This window comes from Meles meles, chromosome 7 (assembly GCF_922984935.1).
Source record: "Meles meles chromosome 7, mMelMel3.1 paternal haplotype, whole genome shotgun sequence".
Taxonomy (NCBI): domain Eukaryota; kingdom Metazoa; phylum Chordata; class Mammalia; order Carnivora; family Mustelidae; genus Meles; species Meles meles.
The window spans coordinates 74,218,907-74,236,078 of NC_060072.1; the positions used below are offsets into that span (position 1 = coordinate 74,218,907).

The 17,172-nt window shown below is 40.1% G+C and overlaps 1 protein-coding gene across 1 annotated transcript in view; it reads left to right on the forward strand.

Annotated features, from left to right (window-relative positions):
* The first annotated feature begins 3,664 nt into the window (after window positions 1–3,664).
* The window catches only part of LOC123946370 (cationic amino acid transporter 3-like), a 63,625-nt gene continuing 50,117 nt past the window's right edge, over window positions 3,665–17,172 (forward strand). Inside the window, exons 1-2 of the mRNA XM_046011810.1 lie at window positions 3,665–5,475; window positions 5,827–5,857. Of these exons, the coding sequence (XP_045867766.1) occupies window positions 3,686–5,475; window positions 5,827–5,857 (1,821 nt within the window). The 5' untranslated portion in view covers window positions 3,665–3,685. The remainder of the gene's footprint in view (window positions 5,476–5,826; window positions 5,858–17,172) is intronic.

Sequence of the window (17,172 nt, forward strand, 5' to 3'; positions counted from 1 at the left end):
GTATAGAGCCTTGCATTTCTAGATGCCTGATTCAATTCAGTGAGTCTAGGACCCCCATGTGTCAGCACCAGCGTGGATGAAGGTGTCTAATTAGAGTCCTTAGCATTTAAAGGTGAATCATATGGAATAAGACTGTTTTGATTGTCTCATGAGGGAGAACTAAGAAGGTCAAGATATTGTGGATGATTTTGAGCCAGTGCATTTATAAAGACTGGCTGATTTTCAGTGTTGGCTTACTTTGGACCATTTTCAATATTAAATACTTGGTAAATGATATTAAGTCCATATTGTTTGCAAGGCACTGAGCTACATACGTACAGACATCATTTCACTTACTCCTCGAAGCTGGTCTATGAGGTACATATTTTTACTCCCATTTGACTATTGTAGAAACTAAAGCCCTGAGAGGTAAACTAATTTAACCAGTCACTGGGAGTAAGACTGAGGTGTGATTTGAACCTGAACAGTCTACCTACAGAGCCTTACTCCTAACTATTGAACTGCACTGCCTTCGTGTGAAGGAAGCTTTTAGAATTTCTTCCCCTTGAACTTGCGGACAATTTCGTGTCAGTTGGGTGACTTAGAGCAGTCATGGGAAGTACATGGCTTGTGGGTAAGAATCGCCAGAAGGAGAGGATCTAAAGTTGGGAAATGTCCCCAGGTATCGTCATTATGTCCCCATTTGTCCCTCAAAGTGAGAAAATCTGACTTGGGATATCCTACCTGGATTATAGGCCTGGGCATGATGCCTACAAAAAAGTAGGGATTCTCTAACTGGGTGTGGGTGGTTGGTTGCCCATAATCCCCAGGAGCCTAATATTTTTAAACAGGTGTTCTCAAAGGCAAATGATTCTTTACCACCCAGTGTGAGTCATACATGGATGATGAATGATGAACAGTCAAGGCTTTATCACAGTTGGTTTTCCCTTCACACTATCCATTTTGCTCACCTTCCACAAGGAAGGTAATACCACATATATCTCTACATGAGCCTGAATCATCAGGATTGCTTGGCTACAAAGTATCTGAATGTCCAGTATATAGGAATTCTGGATTATGGTCTCTGTCAGATTTCTCTTCTCAGAATGGTCATTTGTTCAACAAATACTTACCAAGTACCTTCCTCACAGTCTGAGGGAGGAGACCAACAGGTGACCTTGAATTTGGATACAGTAGGATCAGTGACACATGGGGGAAGCCAGGTGCTAGAAGAGCACATAGGAAGGGCAGCATAAGGATCAGGGAAGCCTTCCTGAGAAAGCAACAGCTGAGCTGTGAACTGAAAGAGAAGTAGGGGTTAGCTAAGTGAAGGGGCCAAGAAAGCAGTAGAGGCAAGGGAACAATGTGAGCATCGAATTTCACAGCTGGAGCAGGAACTGGGCAGGGGATGAGGCTGTAGGAATAAGCACAGATCATATTATGAACAAAGGAAAGACTATAAAAGAAGGGCAGTGTGGAAGCACAGAAAGGTTTGAAGCCCAGTGGTGGGTTGGGAAAACCTCAGATATTTAAAAAGTTTCCATGAGTTAAGAATTGACACTTGTTATCTATCTCCTGTGCTCATTTGTAAATCATAGCACTAGAACTGGTGAGTGGCAAATAAGGAGTCTAGATGGATTTATAGACAGAAGTTCTAGCCCACACCCAAAGGTTCTCTTTCATCACCTATAGAGCAGACCTTCCAATTTTGACTGATATTTCTGTCTTCAAAAACTTCTGAGAACATCTTCTAAAATTCTCTTAAGATTGAAGCATGAGGGGCACCTGGGTGGCTCAGTTGGTTGGGCAGCAGCCTTCGGCTCGGGTCATGGTCCTGGAGTCCTGGGATCGAGTCCCACATCAGGCTCCCAGCTCCATGGGGAGTCTGCTTCTTCCTCTGACCTCCCCTCTCATGCTCTCTCACTCTGTCTCTCTCTCAAATAAATAAATTAAATAATTTAAAAAAAAAAAAGACTGAAGCATGAGTAGGGTGGACAGTGAGGGCTGCATGGACTTTGTTTTCTCTGTTCTCCACTTCTCATTTCCTGGGCATAGCTGTGAATTATTCATCCAGATCCTAGCTCCCCTTATGGAGGGAGCCATCTGAAGAGAAGTAGGGAAGGAGGAGTAAGAGGGAATCACACACAGGAGTCCTTCATTAAGAAAACATTCAGACAACAGTTTGAATGAGTTGAAAGTAACTCCTTGTGAAAATTTCATAGGGAGTCACAAGTGTTTTAGTACAAGCTCAAAGAGCAGGGCAGGTTCTCCAAACCCCTGGCAGCTGACACCCCAGATGGCACAGGGTGTGAGGGTAAAGAGCACAGTGTAACCAGTGAGGAGGTTGTCTGCAGAAATAAGTTCACCTTCTCTCCTGGAACCCAGAGAAGGAGGAAACAGAAGGATCTTTCTTGGTTGAGAGCAACTGAAGTAAGTGACTCATTTCTTTTCTCCCTACCTATCACAGTGTCATACTGTGAACATAAAAAAGGTAGTGAATTTTTGTCTGGTTGTTTTGGGTGAGGTTTAATGAATGTCAGAAATCATAATATAGCCTCTCTGGCTCCTGTCACTTCTCAGTCATGGATCATGGGTTGGCCGTTTCTCCCATTTCTACAGTGTTTTCTTCCCAGACAGTCTAGTCTGGTCCTCTCCTTCTTGCAGGTGGTTAGGAGGTCCTGCCCCTTTCTCCCTCCTCCTATATGTTCATAGCGCCTCTGTGGGGCAAGTTGGTAAAGGGAAGGAGTGGACTGTTCATTCTTGGTTATCAGTACAGCTAAAGGATGATGCAGAATGAGGAAAAGGGGGCCAAAGTGATTCTAACCTTGGGTAGCAGATTTGGGAGCTGAGAGTTTTAAGACAGAGAGACTAATATTTGTATCTAAAATCTGAGGATACATAGAGAATGGGTCTGTAATTGCAAAGAGGCATCTAGTCCATGAATTAATGTGTCATAACTCATGCTCAAGCAGTGGGCATACGTCCCGCATGTGAATTCTTGCACAATACATTCATACCCTGTTGTGTCTTACCACCTAATTAACACAGGAAGATGTGTGACTCATGAAATCACATGGGATTGTTATCTGGTATGTAGAAAAGGAAAATGTTGGGGTGCTTGAGTGGCTCAGTTGGTTGAGACTCCAACACTTGATATCAGCTCAGGTCTTGATCTCAGAGTTGTAAGGTCAGGCCCCATGTAGGGCACCATGTTGGGAATGGAGCCCACTAAAAATAAATTAAAAAAAAAAAAAAGAACAGAATGTCAGGGGTATTTGGTACTTTTTCTGGAGGGAAAGAATAATTAATCTTCTGTGGTGTTTTTTGGTGTCAGTTTCTGTGATACTTGGGCTTCAACAAGTTACATGCAGACTTTGATTATCAGTTGATTGGCTGAACACCATTGTTCAGTAAATATTTATTGTTTCCATAGGCATTCTGGAAGGATAGCATGTACCAGAAGAATCTTGGAACACTGAAAAAAGAAAATAAAACATAAGAAACATTAAAAATAACCAACAAAATATTAAAAAGAAAAAAAAAAGAAGAAATATGAAGCAGCAGCTCTGAAGCCTGAGCAAAGGACCCTGGCAGTCCCCACCCAACTTGGCTTAACTCAGCCTCACTTAAGCAGATCCAGCACTCTTCGCTGTCTGGGCTTGCTCCAGTTCCCTTATCCTTAGACTGTTCTTCAATTCCAGCTAGAATGCTGCGTCAGGCACTTCACAGGTTTCTTCAAAAGCTGGTAAGCAGACGTCCACTAGAGAAAGAAGTGGATGAGATAAAATCTGGCATAAAACTGAGCACTCTGGATTTAGTGGCCCTGGGTGTGGGCCGCACAGTGGGTGTTGGTGTGTACTTCCTAGCTAATGAGGTGGCCAGTAACCAAGCAGGACCATCCATTGTGATCTGCTTTTTGGTGGCAGGTCTAACTTCACTGTTGGCTGGAATGTGCTATGCGGAGTTCAGTGCCCGGGTTTCCCATTCTGGCTCGGCATATCTCTACAGCTACATCACTGTAGGTGAATTCTGGGCTTTCATCACTGGCTGGAATCTCATCCTCTCCTTTGTTGTTGATGCATTCGTTGTGGTCCAGGCCTGGATCTTATCTTTTGACATCTTCGTTGGGGACTGGATCTCTGTGATTCTGCATAAGATCATCTCACAGTATGTTCCCCAAGTCATTGCAGACAGTCTACGCTACTTTTTTGTCATCTTTCTGTTTTTATTAATGGAACTGCAATATATAGGTTGGCATGGGTTCTTCAGAGTTTTTAAAGTGGTCACATTGATAAAACTTTTGGCGCTCAGTTTTTTCATCATCTCTGGCTTCATAAAGGGGGACCTGCACAACTGGAAGCTCACAGAAGAGGACTATATACAGGTCGGACACAATGATCCCTCTAGCCTGGATCGTCTGGGCTCTGGAGGATTCGTGCCTTTCGGCGTTGAGGGAATTCTCCGTGGATCAGCTACCTGTTTCTATGCATTTATAGGTTTTAGCGTTATTGTTACCAGAGTCAAAGAATCCCACAATCCCCAGCGTTCCATCCCCAAGGGCATTGTGATTTCACTGCTCATCTGCTTTTTTGTGTATTTTGGTGTCTCTACAGCACTTACACTTATGGTTCCTTACTACCAGCTTCGACCTGGGAGCGCCTTGCCTGAGGCATTTCTCCATGTTGGCTGGCTCCCCGCCTACTATGCTGTAGCTTTTATAATGTTCTTTAGTATTTTTGTCGGCACCTATTGGAGCTTTACATTCCCCATACAGCGGGTGATAGCCATGATGGCAGAGGATGGCCTCCTGTTCCCTTTTCTTGCCAGTTTTGTTTTCAGAACATATTTCCGTGTTGTGTTCACTGTGATCTTTACCATCATTGCAGGAATAATGGTATTTTACTTTAGACTCAATGATCTTTTGGACCTCAGGTCAGTTGGCACCCTGATATCTTATTCCTTGGTAGCTTTTTGTGTTCTCATCATCAGGTATCAGCCTGAAAGGAGGAAGGAGGAAAATGAAAAAGAGTTGCAGGAGGAGAATGGGGGAAATGTGTCGCAGATGCAGGAGGAGACTGCACCTACTGCAGAGAAGCTGACTCTACAAGAACTATTTTTTCCAGGCAGCCCCACCCCGACTCCACTCTCTGGCCAGGTTGTCTATGTGTGCTCCTTACTGCTTGTTCTGCTGATGACCCTCCTCTGCCTGGTGCTGGCCCACTGGCCAGGTCTGCTTTCTGGAGACCCAGTACCGATCACAGCAGCTGTGCTGCTCCTGGTGCTCATCACTGGGATCACTGGGGTCATCTGGAGACAACCACAGTGTTCCTCTCCCCTTCCCTTTAAGGTCCCTGCTCTGCCTCTCCTCCCACTCCTAAGCATCTTTGTGAATGTTTGCCTTATGATGCAGATGTCAGTTGGCACCTGGCTGAGATTTGGTGTCTGGATGCTGATTGGGTTTGCTATCTACTTCAGCTATGGGATCCAGCAAAGCCTGTCTAGACCTTGAGTTCAGCAGTACCAGTATGTATTTGGCTTGACATCATCACACCTGAATGCAGCCAGGTTCCCAATACACAATAATGGGAAGTCTCCTGAGCACATGGAAATATGGGCTCCTATGAGATATTGGGGGAACACTAATAGAGCTTCCTATTTATGGTATAGTGAAGGATGTGTTTTGCCTTTCCTTTTTTTTTTTTTTTTTTTTTTACTTTCTATTCTTCAAGTGTGTCTATAGCTCCTTATTGGCTTTTACAAAATTAGTATTAAGAGAAACTTGAAAAAAGTGTTTTCTTTTCCTTTGGTTAAATATCCACTGGTGTAGGGAGTACCTAGCTGGCTCAGTCAGGAGAGCAAAACTCTTGCTCTCGTGCTGGTGAGTTTGAGATCCTCATTGGCTGTTGAGATCACTTTAAAAATATCCAGTAGCAGAATTACTGGATCATATGGTAGTTCTTTTTTAAATCTCTTAAGGAATCTCCATACCATTTTCTGTAATGCCTGCATCAGTTGACATGGCCACCAACAGTGCATGAAGATTCCTTTTTCTCCATATTTTTGTCAACACTAGTTACTCTTGTCTTTTTTTATTTTACCCATCCTGACAGTATAAAGTCACATATGATTGCATTTTTTATTTTATTTTACTTTATTTTTTCAGTTTTCCAAGATTCATTGTTTATGCATCACACCCAGTGCTCCATGCGATACATGCCCTACTTAATACTCACCTCTAGGCTCATCCAATCCCCCCATACCTCTCTGCTCCAAAACCCTCAGTTTGCTTCCCAGAGTCCACAGTCTCTGATGTCCCCCATCTCACTTCTCCTCTCCTTCTTCTAATGTCCTCCATGTTATTCTTTATATTCCACAAGTAAGCAAAACCATATGATAATTGGCTCTCTATGCTTCACTTATTTCACTCAGCATAATCTCCTCCAGTCCTGTCCGTGTTGATACAAAATCAAGGTAGAGAAATCAGTTATTTTCTTATACATTAATAATAAAATATAGAAAGGGAAATGAGAGAATCAATTCCATTTACTATAGCACCAAGAACCATGAGATACATTGGAATAAACCTAACCAAAGAGGGAAAGGATCTGTACTCAAGAACACTCAAGAACACTCATGAAAGAAATTGAAGAAGACACAAAAAGATGGAAAAGCAGTTCATGCTCATGGATTGAAAGAATAAACATTGTTAAAATGTCTATACTGCCTAGAGCAATCTATACTTTCAATGCCATCCCGATCAAAATTCCACCAGCATTTTTCAAAGAGCTGGAGCACACAATCCTAAAATTTGTATGGAACCAGAAGAGACCCCAACTTGCTAAGGAAATATTGAAAAAAAAAACTGGGGACATCATATTGTCTGATTTCAAGATTAACTACAAAGCTGTTGTTGAGCTTTTAAAAAGAGTTTAATATGTTTAATTTTTTTAATGTTCAGTTAACCAACATAGAGTAATCATTTGTATTTCCCTGATGATTAGTAATACTAAGCATCTTTTTATGTGTCTGTTGGCCATCAGTATGTCTTCTTTGGAAAAATATCTATTCAAATCCTCTGCTCATTTTTTAATTGCATTTTTGTTTTCTTGGTATTTAGTTGTATAAGTTCTTTATGTATCTTGAGTATTAACCCCTTATTGACATATAACTTGCAAATATCTTCTCTCTAGAATGTTGCCTTTCTTTGTTATTGATGGTTTCCTTTTCTGTACAAAAGTGTTTTTGTTTCATGAACTTGAAAAGATATATTCACCCCTATGTTTATTGCACCATTAATTACAATAGTCAGGATATGGAAGCCACCCAAATGTGCATCAACAGTTGAATGATTAAAGAAGATGTGGTCTATGTGTATATCCAATGGACTATTACTCATCCATAAAGAAGAATGGAATCTTGCCATTTGTAACCACAGGGGTGAACTGGGTGGGTATAACACTAATTGAAGTGTGTCAGTCTGAGAAAAACAAATGCCATATGTTTTCACTCTAATATAGAGTTAAAGAAATAAAAAATTTTTTAAGTGAAAAAAAGAAAAAAGAAAGACAAAAAGCAATACCAAAAATAAAATAAAATAAAGCAAAAGCACAACACCCTGGACCACTAAATAAAAGGAACAAACTCGTGGTTACCAAAGGAGAGATGGGTAGGGGAATGGGTGATAAATAAAGGGTCATAAGAGTACACTAATCTTGATGAGCACTGAGAATATGTAGAATTATTGAATCATTGTATTGCACACCAGTGAGTAATACATCAACTCTGCATGTTCATTATACTTACATAAAAACATAAAAGAAACTAGGAAAAGACCAAAAAAAGAATAGATGAAATATGGCCTCTGCACTTAAGGAGCCTATATTCTAATACAAAGGGAGTGTTGTCATAAGTAACATACAAATAAAGAACAACACCAGGAAAAGGAAGCCATGTTCCGAGCACACGGAGCAGGCTGTATAGCTTGAGCCTTGGCTGTGTGAGGGGACAACAGAGCATGCACAGGTGAATTGGGGCCAGAGCTTTCTCCTCAAAGCAAAGCACTTTAGCTTTGAAGCCACTGCCCATGCTGAAAATCCCTGGGTTGGAATTTCTCTTATCAAAATCTTCATTCTTGGACTTTAAAATTTCTCTACTGTTGTCTACGTTGGTCCACCTGCTGAGAAAGTGCACAGCTGAGAGTCACATGTCCTGGGTTCTCTTCCTGTTTCCACCAATAAGTACCACTATGACCTTGAACAAGGTGCTCAGTTTCTTCTGTGCTCTGCTTATTTATGTGTAGCAGGAGAGGTCACAACTGGTCATTTCTCTAGTTCCATTTCCTTAAAAAATTCTGGTTTTTCTGTCCTGTTATTCTCTTAACTAGGTCTCTCTACTTCACACAACCTGAACCTGAATCCTGTCTACTTTTCACTACAACCCATTGTCAGAGCTGTAGAGGTCCAATAATTAACACACCATTTCCCCCTCCTGTTTTTGGAACCTATTGATTATCATGACATAGAGATAGATGATTAAACTCTCAGCTGTAGATCTGCAGCCTACTCAGCTTGCTAATCCTGCATGACTAAATTAGACAGATTTGCTCTTCATCACATGTAATGCTGAGTGTCCCTGGCCTACCACCACAGGAGAAAGACTTCTTTAATTACTTGTTCTCCTGTATGAGCAGGTTGGATTGCATGTGTCCAATGGGCAGTTTTGTTCTGGACAAAAAAAGAAAACCTACAAAACACTGTAAGATGCTAACTGCGTATCCTCAGTGTTATGTCTTCACTTCATTAATCTAGGTCCCAATGACAGAGGGTCCTGTGGACAGTAGCCAGGAATAATATTCTGCTCAGTGGTGCTCAAACCTCAGGGGGTGCCATGACACGTGGAGGGCTTGTGGAAACAGATTGCTGGGTGCTGTCCCCAGTGTTTGGAATTCAGGGGGTCTGTGTGGGGCCCAGAACTTGTACTTATATCAAGGTCCCAGGTGATGTTGATGCTGTTGGTCCAGGTACCACACTTTGAACACCAAAGCTCCAGCTGAAGCCTCTTCATGCATAAAGTTGAAGTGAGAGAAACAAAGGCGCCCTTTGTACTCTCACCTTCATTTGATGAAACATGTAGATTAAAGTACCATCATTAGTGCTTTCTAGAGGACAAATCATAATGAATATTTCACAATTACATGCATAACTAATTAATTCTATGTACAATTTAAATATCTTACAACTCTACATGTCAACTGTATAATAATTCTGATTTCTAAAAAAATGGCATAGCACAGTTATCTGTATCTTTCTTTTCCCTTTTTTTTTCTTTTTTGCTCCTGATATAGACCATAGGTAAGTAGTGTATCCTGTTAACTCCTAGAGAGCATCAGCTGGGGCCTGGCATATAATGACCATTTAATAAACTCATGTTGAATTGAATTGAGCCTTACACATTTCACTGGTACAGAGAATTCTTCTTCCTTTCAGGCTAGCAGAGTGCTGCTCCTTTAAAACTGTCCTCTGGGAAAACCTTAACACACATTTGTCTCCATCCAGAACTGTCCATGCCCAGCATCAAGAACTGTTCCTAGGCACCTGTAGTTTTGCCTTTATGTGGCTATGCATGATTTCTGGTGTTTGTCCTGTCTGTTCCATACCTGTGGAGTTTTGCTCAGACCAAGGAGTAGGTTCTACATTTTCTGTAGATCCAACAGTAAGAATAGACTTGTTCATTCAAAGAGCAACAGGGAAAATACAGTCCTGAGACAAGAGAATGCCTGATGTGATATCCCCTGGTCCTGCTCCATCTCTTCCCCTGGGATGTGGGGAGGTGCTAGAAGGAGTGAAATTAATAGCAGACCCAACCAATTCTACCTGAATCCAGGGAATCCTTGAAGATGGAACTGGCATCACTGAGGGCACAACAGGCATCCTTATTAATACGGTCAGTTTTATGCTTCGGTATAGGAGGGCCAATGTTTTTCTATTTCACAAATACATGGGGTCTGCCCTGGGGTGGAGGGAGGAAAGATACTTTATTACTTGCTGAATTTCTCAACTTCCCACCAGCAAGCAGGTGACTCAAGGGAAGCCTGCCAGAGGCAAAATTACCCATATATTTACCTACTCCTTTAGATGCTTCTCTGAGGGACTGGTGCAATAACTTTCTGAAAGAGGAGGAAGCAAGATGGAGGAGGAGTAGGAGACTCAAATATCATCAGGTCCCAGGAGTTCAGCTAGATAGTTATCAACCCTCTGAATACCTATGAACTCAACAGGAGATGGAATAGAAGGAGAGCAACAATTCCAGGAACAGATAATGACCATTTTCTGGAAGGTAGGACATGCGGAGAAGTGAATCCGAAGTGATGGGAAGAGAGACCAAAGTGGGAGGGGCCAGCTCCTGGCAAGCAGTAGAACAGCAGAGCATAAAATCAGAACTTTTAGAAGTCTATTCCACTGAGGGATGTTGATCCAGAGGCTAAGCAGGGGGTGGATCCCTCACAGGGACAGTGTGGTCTCAGGACCTGTGGTGTCACAAAAAGTCCAGGGTGTCTGAGAGTGGCAGAGCTCCCAGGTTTCAGATCAGGGAGGTCAGCTACAGAGACAGAAATGAGGAGGGGGTTCCCAGCTTTGGGTTACCTTAAACCATGATCCAAATCATGGTCAGGCCACTCCATTTGAACAGGGACCCCATAATTGGCAAATCCGGGGAGACCGCCTCCTTCCTCCTCCAGGAGGAGCAGTGCAGGAGCATGCTGCAGGAATCTGCTGGGTTTGGAGACTCCAAACAGGGCCATGCACCAGAGAAAGAAATGCTCCGTCACAAGCCAGGTGATCTCAGAGTGCTGCCAGAGACCAGGCAGACAGGAGGAATTGACTTCTTTTCTATGAGGGCTCACTGAGGGCTGGGGCCCTGAGCTCTTGCTCCTGGAGACTGGGAGGCCACCATCTTCATTCTGGTCCTCCAAAGTTGTACAAAAAAATTCAGGGAACAAAAGCTACTGAGAGTGAACCCCACAACTTGCTGAGCCTGGCCCCTGACAGGAGCAGTGCAATTCTGCCTCAAGCAAAGACATTTGAGAATCACTGCAACAGGTCCTTCCCCAGCAGGTCAGCAAGAATATCCAGTCAAGGTCAAGTTCACCAATCAATGAGAACTGTAGAACTCCAGAGCTAGGGGAAAGTATCACATAGAGTTCATGGCTTTTTTCCCATGATCCTTAAGTCTCTGAAAATTAAATTTTTTAAATTTTATTTTTTTCTTATTCTACTTTTTTAAACATTTCCTCTTTCCTATTTTAACATTTTTAAACTATTTTATCTTATCAATACCTTTTTAAAAAATATTTTTAAATTTTCATTACTATAGTCATATTTTATCCCTTTACTATATTTAACCTTATTTTTTGTACACATTGAGGTGTTTTTTCTCTAAAATTTTGGGATACAATTTTTTATAATAGATGAAAATATACCCTAAATCCTGTGCATAGCTTGGTTTTCATCTCTAGCCTGATCACATTCTCTCCTCTTTTTTTTTCTTTTTCCAACCAACTTCTTACCTTATCAATTTATCTTTTAGAATCTTTTCAAATTTTCACCTTTACAGTCATATTCCATGTCTTCATCATGATTACCCTTATTTTTGTTTATGTGTGTGTGTGTATATATGTGTGTGTGTATATATATATATATATGTATATATGTATACATATATATATATGTATATATATATATACATGTTTTTTTCTTTAAAATTTTGGGAGGTAGTTTCCTTTAAGAGACCAGAACACACCCAAAATCGAGTGGGTGTCTCTGTTCTATTCACCAGTCTAATATATATATATATAGATAGATAGATATAGATATAGATATAGATATAGATATAGATATATTTTTTTTTAATTTTCCCTCTTTCTTCTGCTCTTCTGTTTTGGATCTCTTCTGATTTGGTTAGCATATATTGTTCTGGGGTTTTGGCCACCCTTTTAGTATTTTGTCTCCTCATTCATCTATTCATATCTGGATAAAATGGCAAGGTGGAAATACACAACATGAAAAAAAGAACAAGAGGCAGTATCAATGGGGGCGCCTGGGTGGCTCTGTGGGTTAAGCCGCTGCCTTCAGCTCAGGTCATGATCTCGGGGTCCTGGGATCGAGTCCCGCGTTGGGCTTTCTGCTCAGCAGGGAGCCTGCTTCCCTCTCTCTCTCTCTGCCTGCATCTCTATCTATTTGTGATCTCTCTCTGTCAAATAAATAAAAAAAATCTTAAAAAAAAAGAGGCAGTTTCAATGACTAGTGACCTAATAAATACTAGTGACCTAATCAATGACAGTAGTAATATGTCAGAACTAGATTTCAGGATGACAATTATCAAGGTGCTAGCTGGGCTAAAAAAAAAAAAGCATGGAAGATGGTAGAGAATCCCTTTCTGGAGAAATAAAATCTCTTTCTGGAGAAGTAAAAGAACTAACATCTAATCAAATTGAAATTAAAAAACCTACTAATGAGGTGCAATAAAAAATGGAAATTTGTACTGCTAGGGTAAATGAGGCAGAAAAGAGAATTAGTGATATAGAAGACCAAATGACAGAGAATAAAGAAGCTGAGCAAAAGAGAGACAAACAACCACTGGATCACGAGGGGAGAATTTGAGAGATAAGTGATACCTTAAGACGATACAATATCAGAATAATTGAGATCCCGGAAGAAGAAGAAAGAGAGAGAGGCACAGAAGATATATTGGAGCAAATTATACTAGAGAATTTCCCTAATATGGGAAAAAAAAAAAAACAACAAGCATCCAAATCCAGAAGGCAAAGAATCACCTCAAAAATCAATAAAAATAGGTCCACACCCTGTCAACGAAGGGAAAAACTTACAAGTCTTAGTGAGAAAGAGAAAATCCTTAAAATAGCTCAGGACATGAGGTCTGTAACATACAATCATAGAAATATTAGATAGGAAGCAAACTTATTCACAGAGACCTGGCAGGCCAGAAAGGACTAGCATGATATATTCAAAGCACTAAATGAGAAAAATATGCAGCCAAGAACACTATATCCAGCTAGGTTACCATTGAAAATAGAAGGAGAGATAAAAAGCTTCCAGGACAAACAGAAACTAAAAGAATTTGTACACCAAACCAGCCCTCAAGGAAATATTCAAGGGGTCCTCTAAGCAAAGAGAGAGTCTAAAAGTAACATAGACCAAAAAGGAAGACAGCCAATAGACAGTAACAGTCACATTACAGGCAATACAATGGCACTAAATTCATATCTTTCAATAGTTACCCTGAATATAAATGGACTAAATGCCCCAATCAAAAGATACAGGGTTTCAGAACAGATAAAAAAATATCCCCATCAACATACTGTCTACAAGAAACTCATTTTAGACCCAAACACACCTCCAGATTGAAAGTGAGGGAGTGGAAAACAATTTACCATGCTAATGGATATCCAAAGAAAGCTGGGGTGGCAATCCTTATATCAGACACATTAGATTTTAAGCCAAAGACTATCACAAGAGATGAGGAAAGACACTATATCATAGTTAAAGCTTCTTCTGTCCAACAAGATCTAATAATTTTAAATATCTATGCCCCTATCATGGGAGCAGACAATTATATAAACCAATTAACAACAAAATCAAGGAAACACATTAACAATAATACAAAAATAGTAGGGGACTTTAACAACCCCCTCACTGAAATGAACAGATCATCTAAGCAAAAGATCAACAGGAAATAAAAGCTTTAGATGACTCACTGGATCAGATGGACATTAAAGATACATTCAGAAGATTCCATTCCAAAGCAAAAGAATACACATTCTTCTCTAGTGCACATGGAACATTTTCCAGAATAGATCACATCCTGGGTCACAAATCAGATCTCAACTGGTACTAAAAGATTGGGATCATTCCATGCATATTTTCTGACCACAATGTTCTGAAACTAGTACTTAATCATAAAGGAAAAGTTGGAAAGAACTCCAATACATGGAGGCAAAGAGCATCCTACTAAAGAAGGAATGGGTCAACCAGGTAATTTAAGAGGAATTAAAAAAAATTCATGGAAACAAATGAAAATGAAAACACAACTTTTCAAAATCTTTGGGATGCAGCAAAGGCAGTCCTGATAGGAAAGTACATAGGAACACAAGACTTTCTGAAGAAACAAGTAAGATCTCAAGTACACAACCTAACCCTACACCTAAAGGAACTGGAGAAGGAACAGCAAAGAAAGCCTAAACACAGCAGGAGAAGAGAAATAATAAAGATCAGAACAGAAATCAATGAAATAGAAACCAAAAGAGCAGTAGAACAAATAAATGAACCTGGGAGCTTGTTTGTTGAAAGAACTGATAAGATTGATAACTCCCTGGCCAGACTTATCAAAAATAAAAGAGAAAGGACCCAAATTAATAAAATCCTGAATGAAAGGGGAGAGATCACAACCAACACCAAAGAAATACAAACAATAATAATAAAATATTATGAGCAACTATATGCCAGCAAATTTGACAATCTGGAAGAAATGGGTGCATTCCTAGAGATATATAAACTACCAAAGCTGAACAAGAAGAACTGAAAAGACCCATATCCAGTAAGGAGGTTGAAGCAGTCATCAAAAACTCCAAAAAACAGGAGCCCAGCCAGACGGCTTCCCTGGGAAATTCCACCAAACATTTAAAGAAGAATTAATACCTATTCTTCCGAAAGCACATGATATTCTCAATAGATGCTGAAAAAGCATTTGACAAAGTACAGCATAATTTCTTGTTCAAAATCCTTCAAAGTGTAGGGATAGAGGGTACATAACTCAATATCATCAAAACCATCTATGAGAAACTCACAATGAATATCATTCTCAAAGCAGAAAAACTGAGATCTTTACCCCTGAGGTCAGGAACATGGCAGGGATGTCCACTATCACCACTGTTATTCAACATAGCCTAGAAGTCCTAGCCTCAGCAATCAGACAACAAAGAAAAATAAAAGGCATCCGAACCAGCAAAGAAGAAGTCAAGCACTCACTCTTTGAAGATGATATGATACTTCATGTGGAAAACCCAAAAGACTCTACTCCAAAACTCCTAGAAGTCAAACAGGAATTCAGAAAAGTATCAGGATATAAAGTCAATGCACTGAAATCAATTGCACTTCTGTACACAAACAGCAAGACTGAAGAACAAGAAATTAAGGAGTCAATCTCGTTTACAATTGCACCCAAAACCATAAGATTTGGTTGGGCATAAACCCAACCAAAGAGGCAAAGACTCTGAATTCAGAAAACTATAAAAGTACTCATGAAGAAATTGAGGAAGACACAAAGAAATGGAAAAATTTTCCATGCTCATGGATTGGAAGAACAAAATTTTGAAAATGTCTATGCTACCTAAAGCAATCTACACTTTTAATTTGGTCCCTATCAATATACAATCATTTTTTTTCAAAGAAATGGAAAAATAATGCTAAAATTTATATGAAACCAGAAAAGACCCTGAATAGCCAGAGGAATATTGAAAAAGAAAAGCAAAGTTGGTGACATCACAATTCCAGACTTCAAGCTCAATTACAAAGCTGTAATCATCATTATGATACACAAGTAAGTGAAATCATATGATAATTGACTCTCTCTGCTTGAATTATTTCACTCATCATAATCTTCTCCAGTCCTGTCCATGCTGATACAAAAGTTGGGTTTTCATCCTTTCTGATGGAGGCATAATAATCCATTGTATTTATGGACCATATCCTCTTTATCCATTCATCTGTTGAAGGGCATCTTGGCTCTTTCCACAGTTTGGGGACTGTAGCCATTGCTGCTATAAACATTGGGGTACAGAGGACCCTTCTTTTCACTACATCTGTATCTTTGGGGTAAATACCCAGTAGTGCAATTGCAGGGTCATAAGGTAGCTCTATTTTTAATTTCTTAAGGAATCTCCACACTGTTTTCCAAAGTGGTTGGACCAACTTGCATTCCCACCAACAGTGGAAGAGGGTTCCCCTTTCTCCACATCCTCTCTAACACTTGTTGTTTCCTGTGTTGTTAATTTTGACCATTCTAACTCATGTAAGGTGGTATCTCAATGTGATTTTGATTTGAATCTCTCTGATGGCTAATGATGATGAACATTCTTTCATGTGTCTGTTAGCCATTTGTATGTCTTCTTTGAAGAAGTGTCTGTTCATGTCTTCTGCCCATTTTTTTATATTATCTGTTTTGTGTGTGTTGAGTTTGAGGAGTTCTTTATAGATCTTGGATATCAGCCCTTTGTTTGTAATGTCATTTGTGAATATCTTCTCCCAGACCATGGGTTGCCTCTTTGTTTTGTTGACTGTTTTCTTTGCTGTGCAGATGCTTTTGATAGGAGAAGGAAAGAAAAAATTAATTAAGAGAAATTGGATGGGGAGAGAAACTGTTAGAGATTGCAGACTCTGAGAAACAAACTGAGGGTTTTGGAGGGGAGAGGGGAGGGGGTTAAGTGAGCCTGGTGATGGGTATTAAGGAGAGCATGTACTGTATGGAGCACTGGGTATGGTTCATAAACAATGATTTTCAAATACTGAAAAAATAAAATAAAATAAAAATATATTTGTAATCATCAAGACAGTATGGTACTGGCACAAAAACAGACACATAGATCAATCATCAGAATAGAGTGCGCAGAAATAGGCCCTCTATTCTATGGTCAACTAATCCCGACAAAGGAGAAAAGAATGTCCAGTGGAAAAAAGACAGTCTCTTCAACAAATGGTGTTGGGAAAATTGGACAGCCGCATGCAGAAGAATGAAACCAGACCATTTCCTTACACCACGCACACAAAATAGACTCAAAATGGATGAACTACCTCAATGTGAGACAGGAATCCATCCAAATCCTTGAGGAGAACTCAGGCAGGAACCTCTTCCACCTCAGCCACAACCATTTCTTCCTAGAAACATCGTGAAAGGCAAGGGAAGCAAGGGCAAAAATGAACTATTGGGACTTCATCGAGATCAAAAGCTTTTGCACAGCAAAGGAAACAGCAAAACCAAAAGACAATTGACAGAATGGGCGAAGATATTCACAAATGACATATCAGATTAAGTGGTAGTATCCAAAATGTATAAAGGACTCATCAAACTCAACACCCAAAGAATATATAATCCAATAAGGAAATGGGGAGAAGACATGAACAG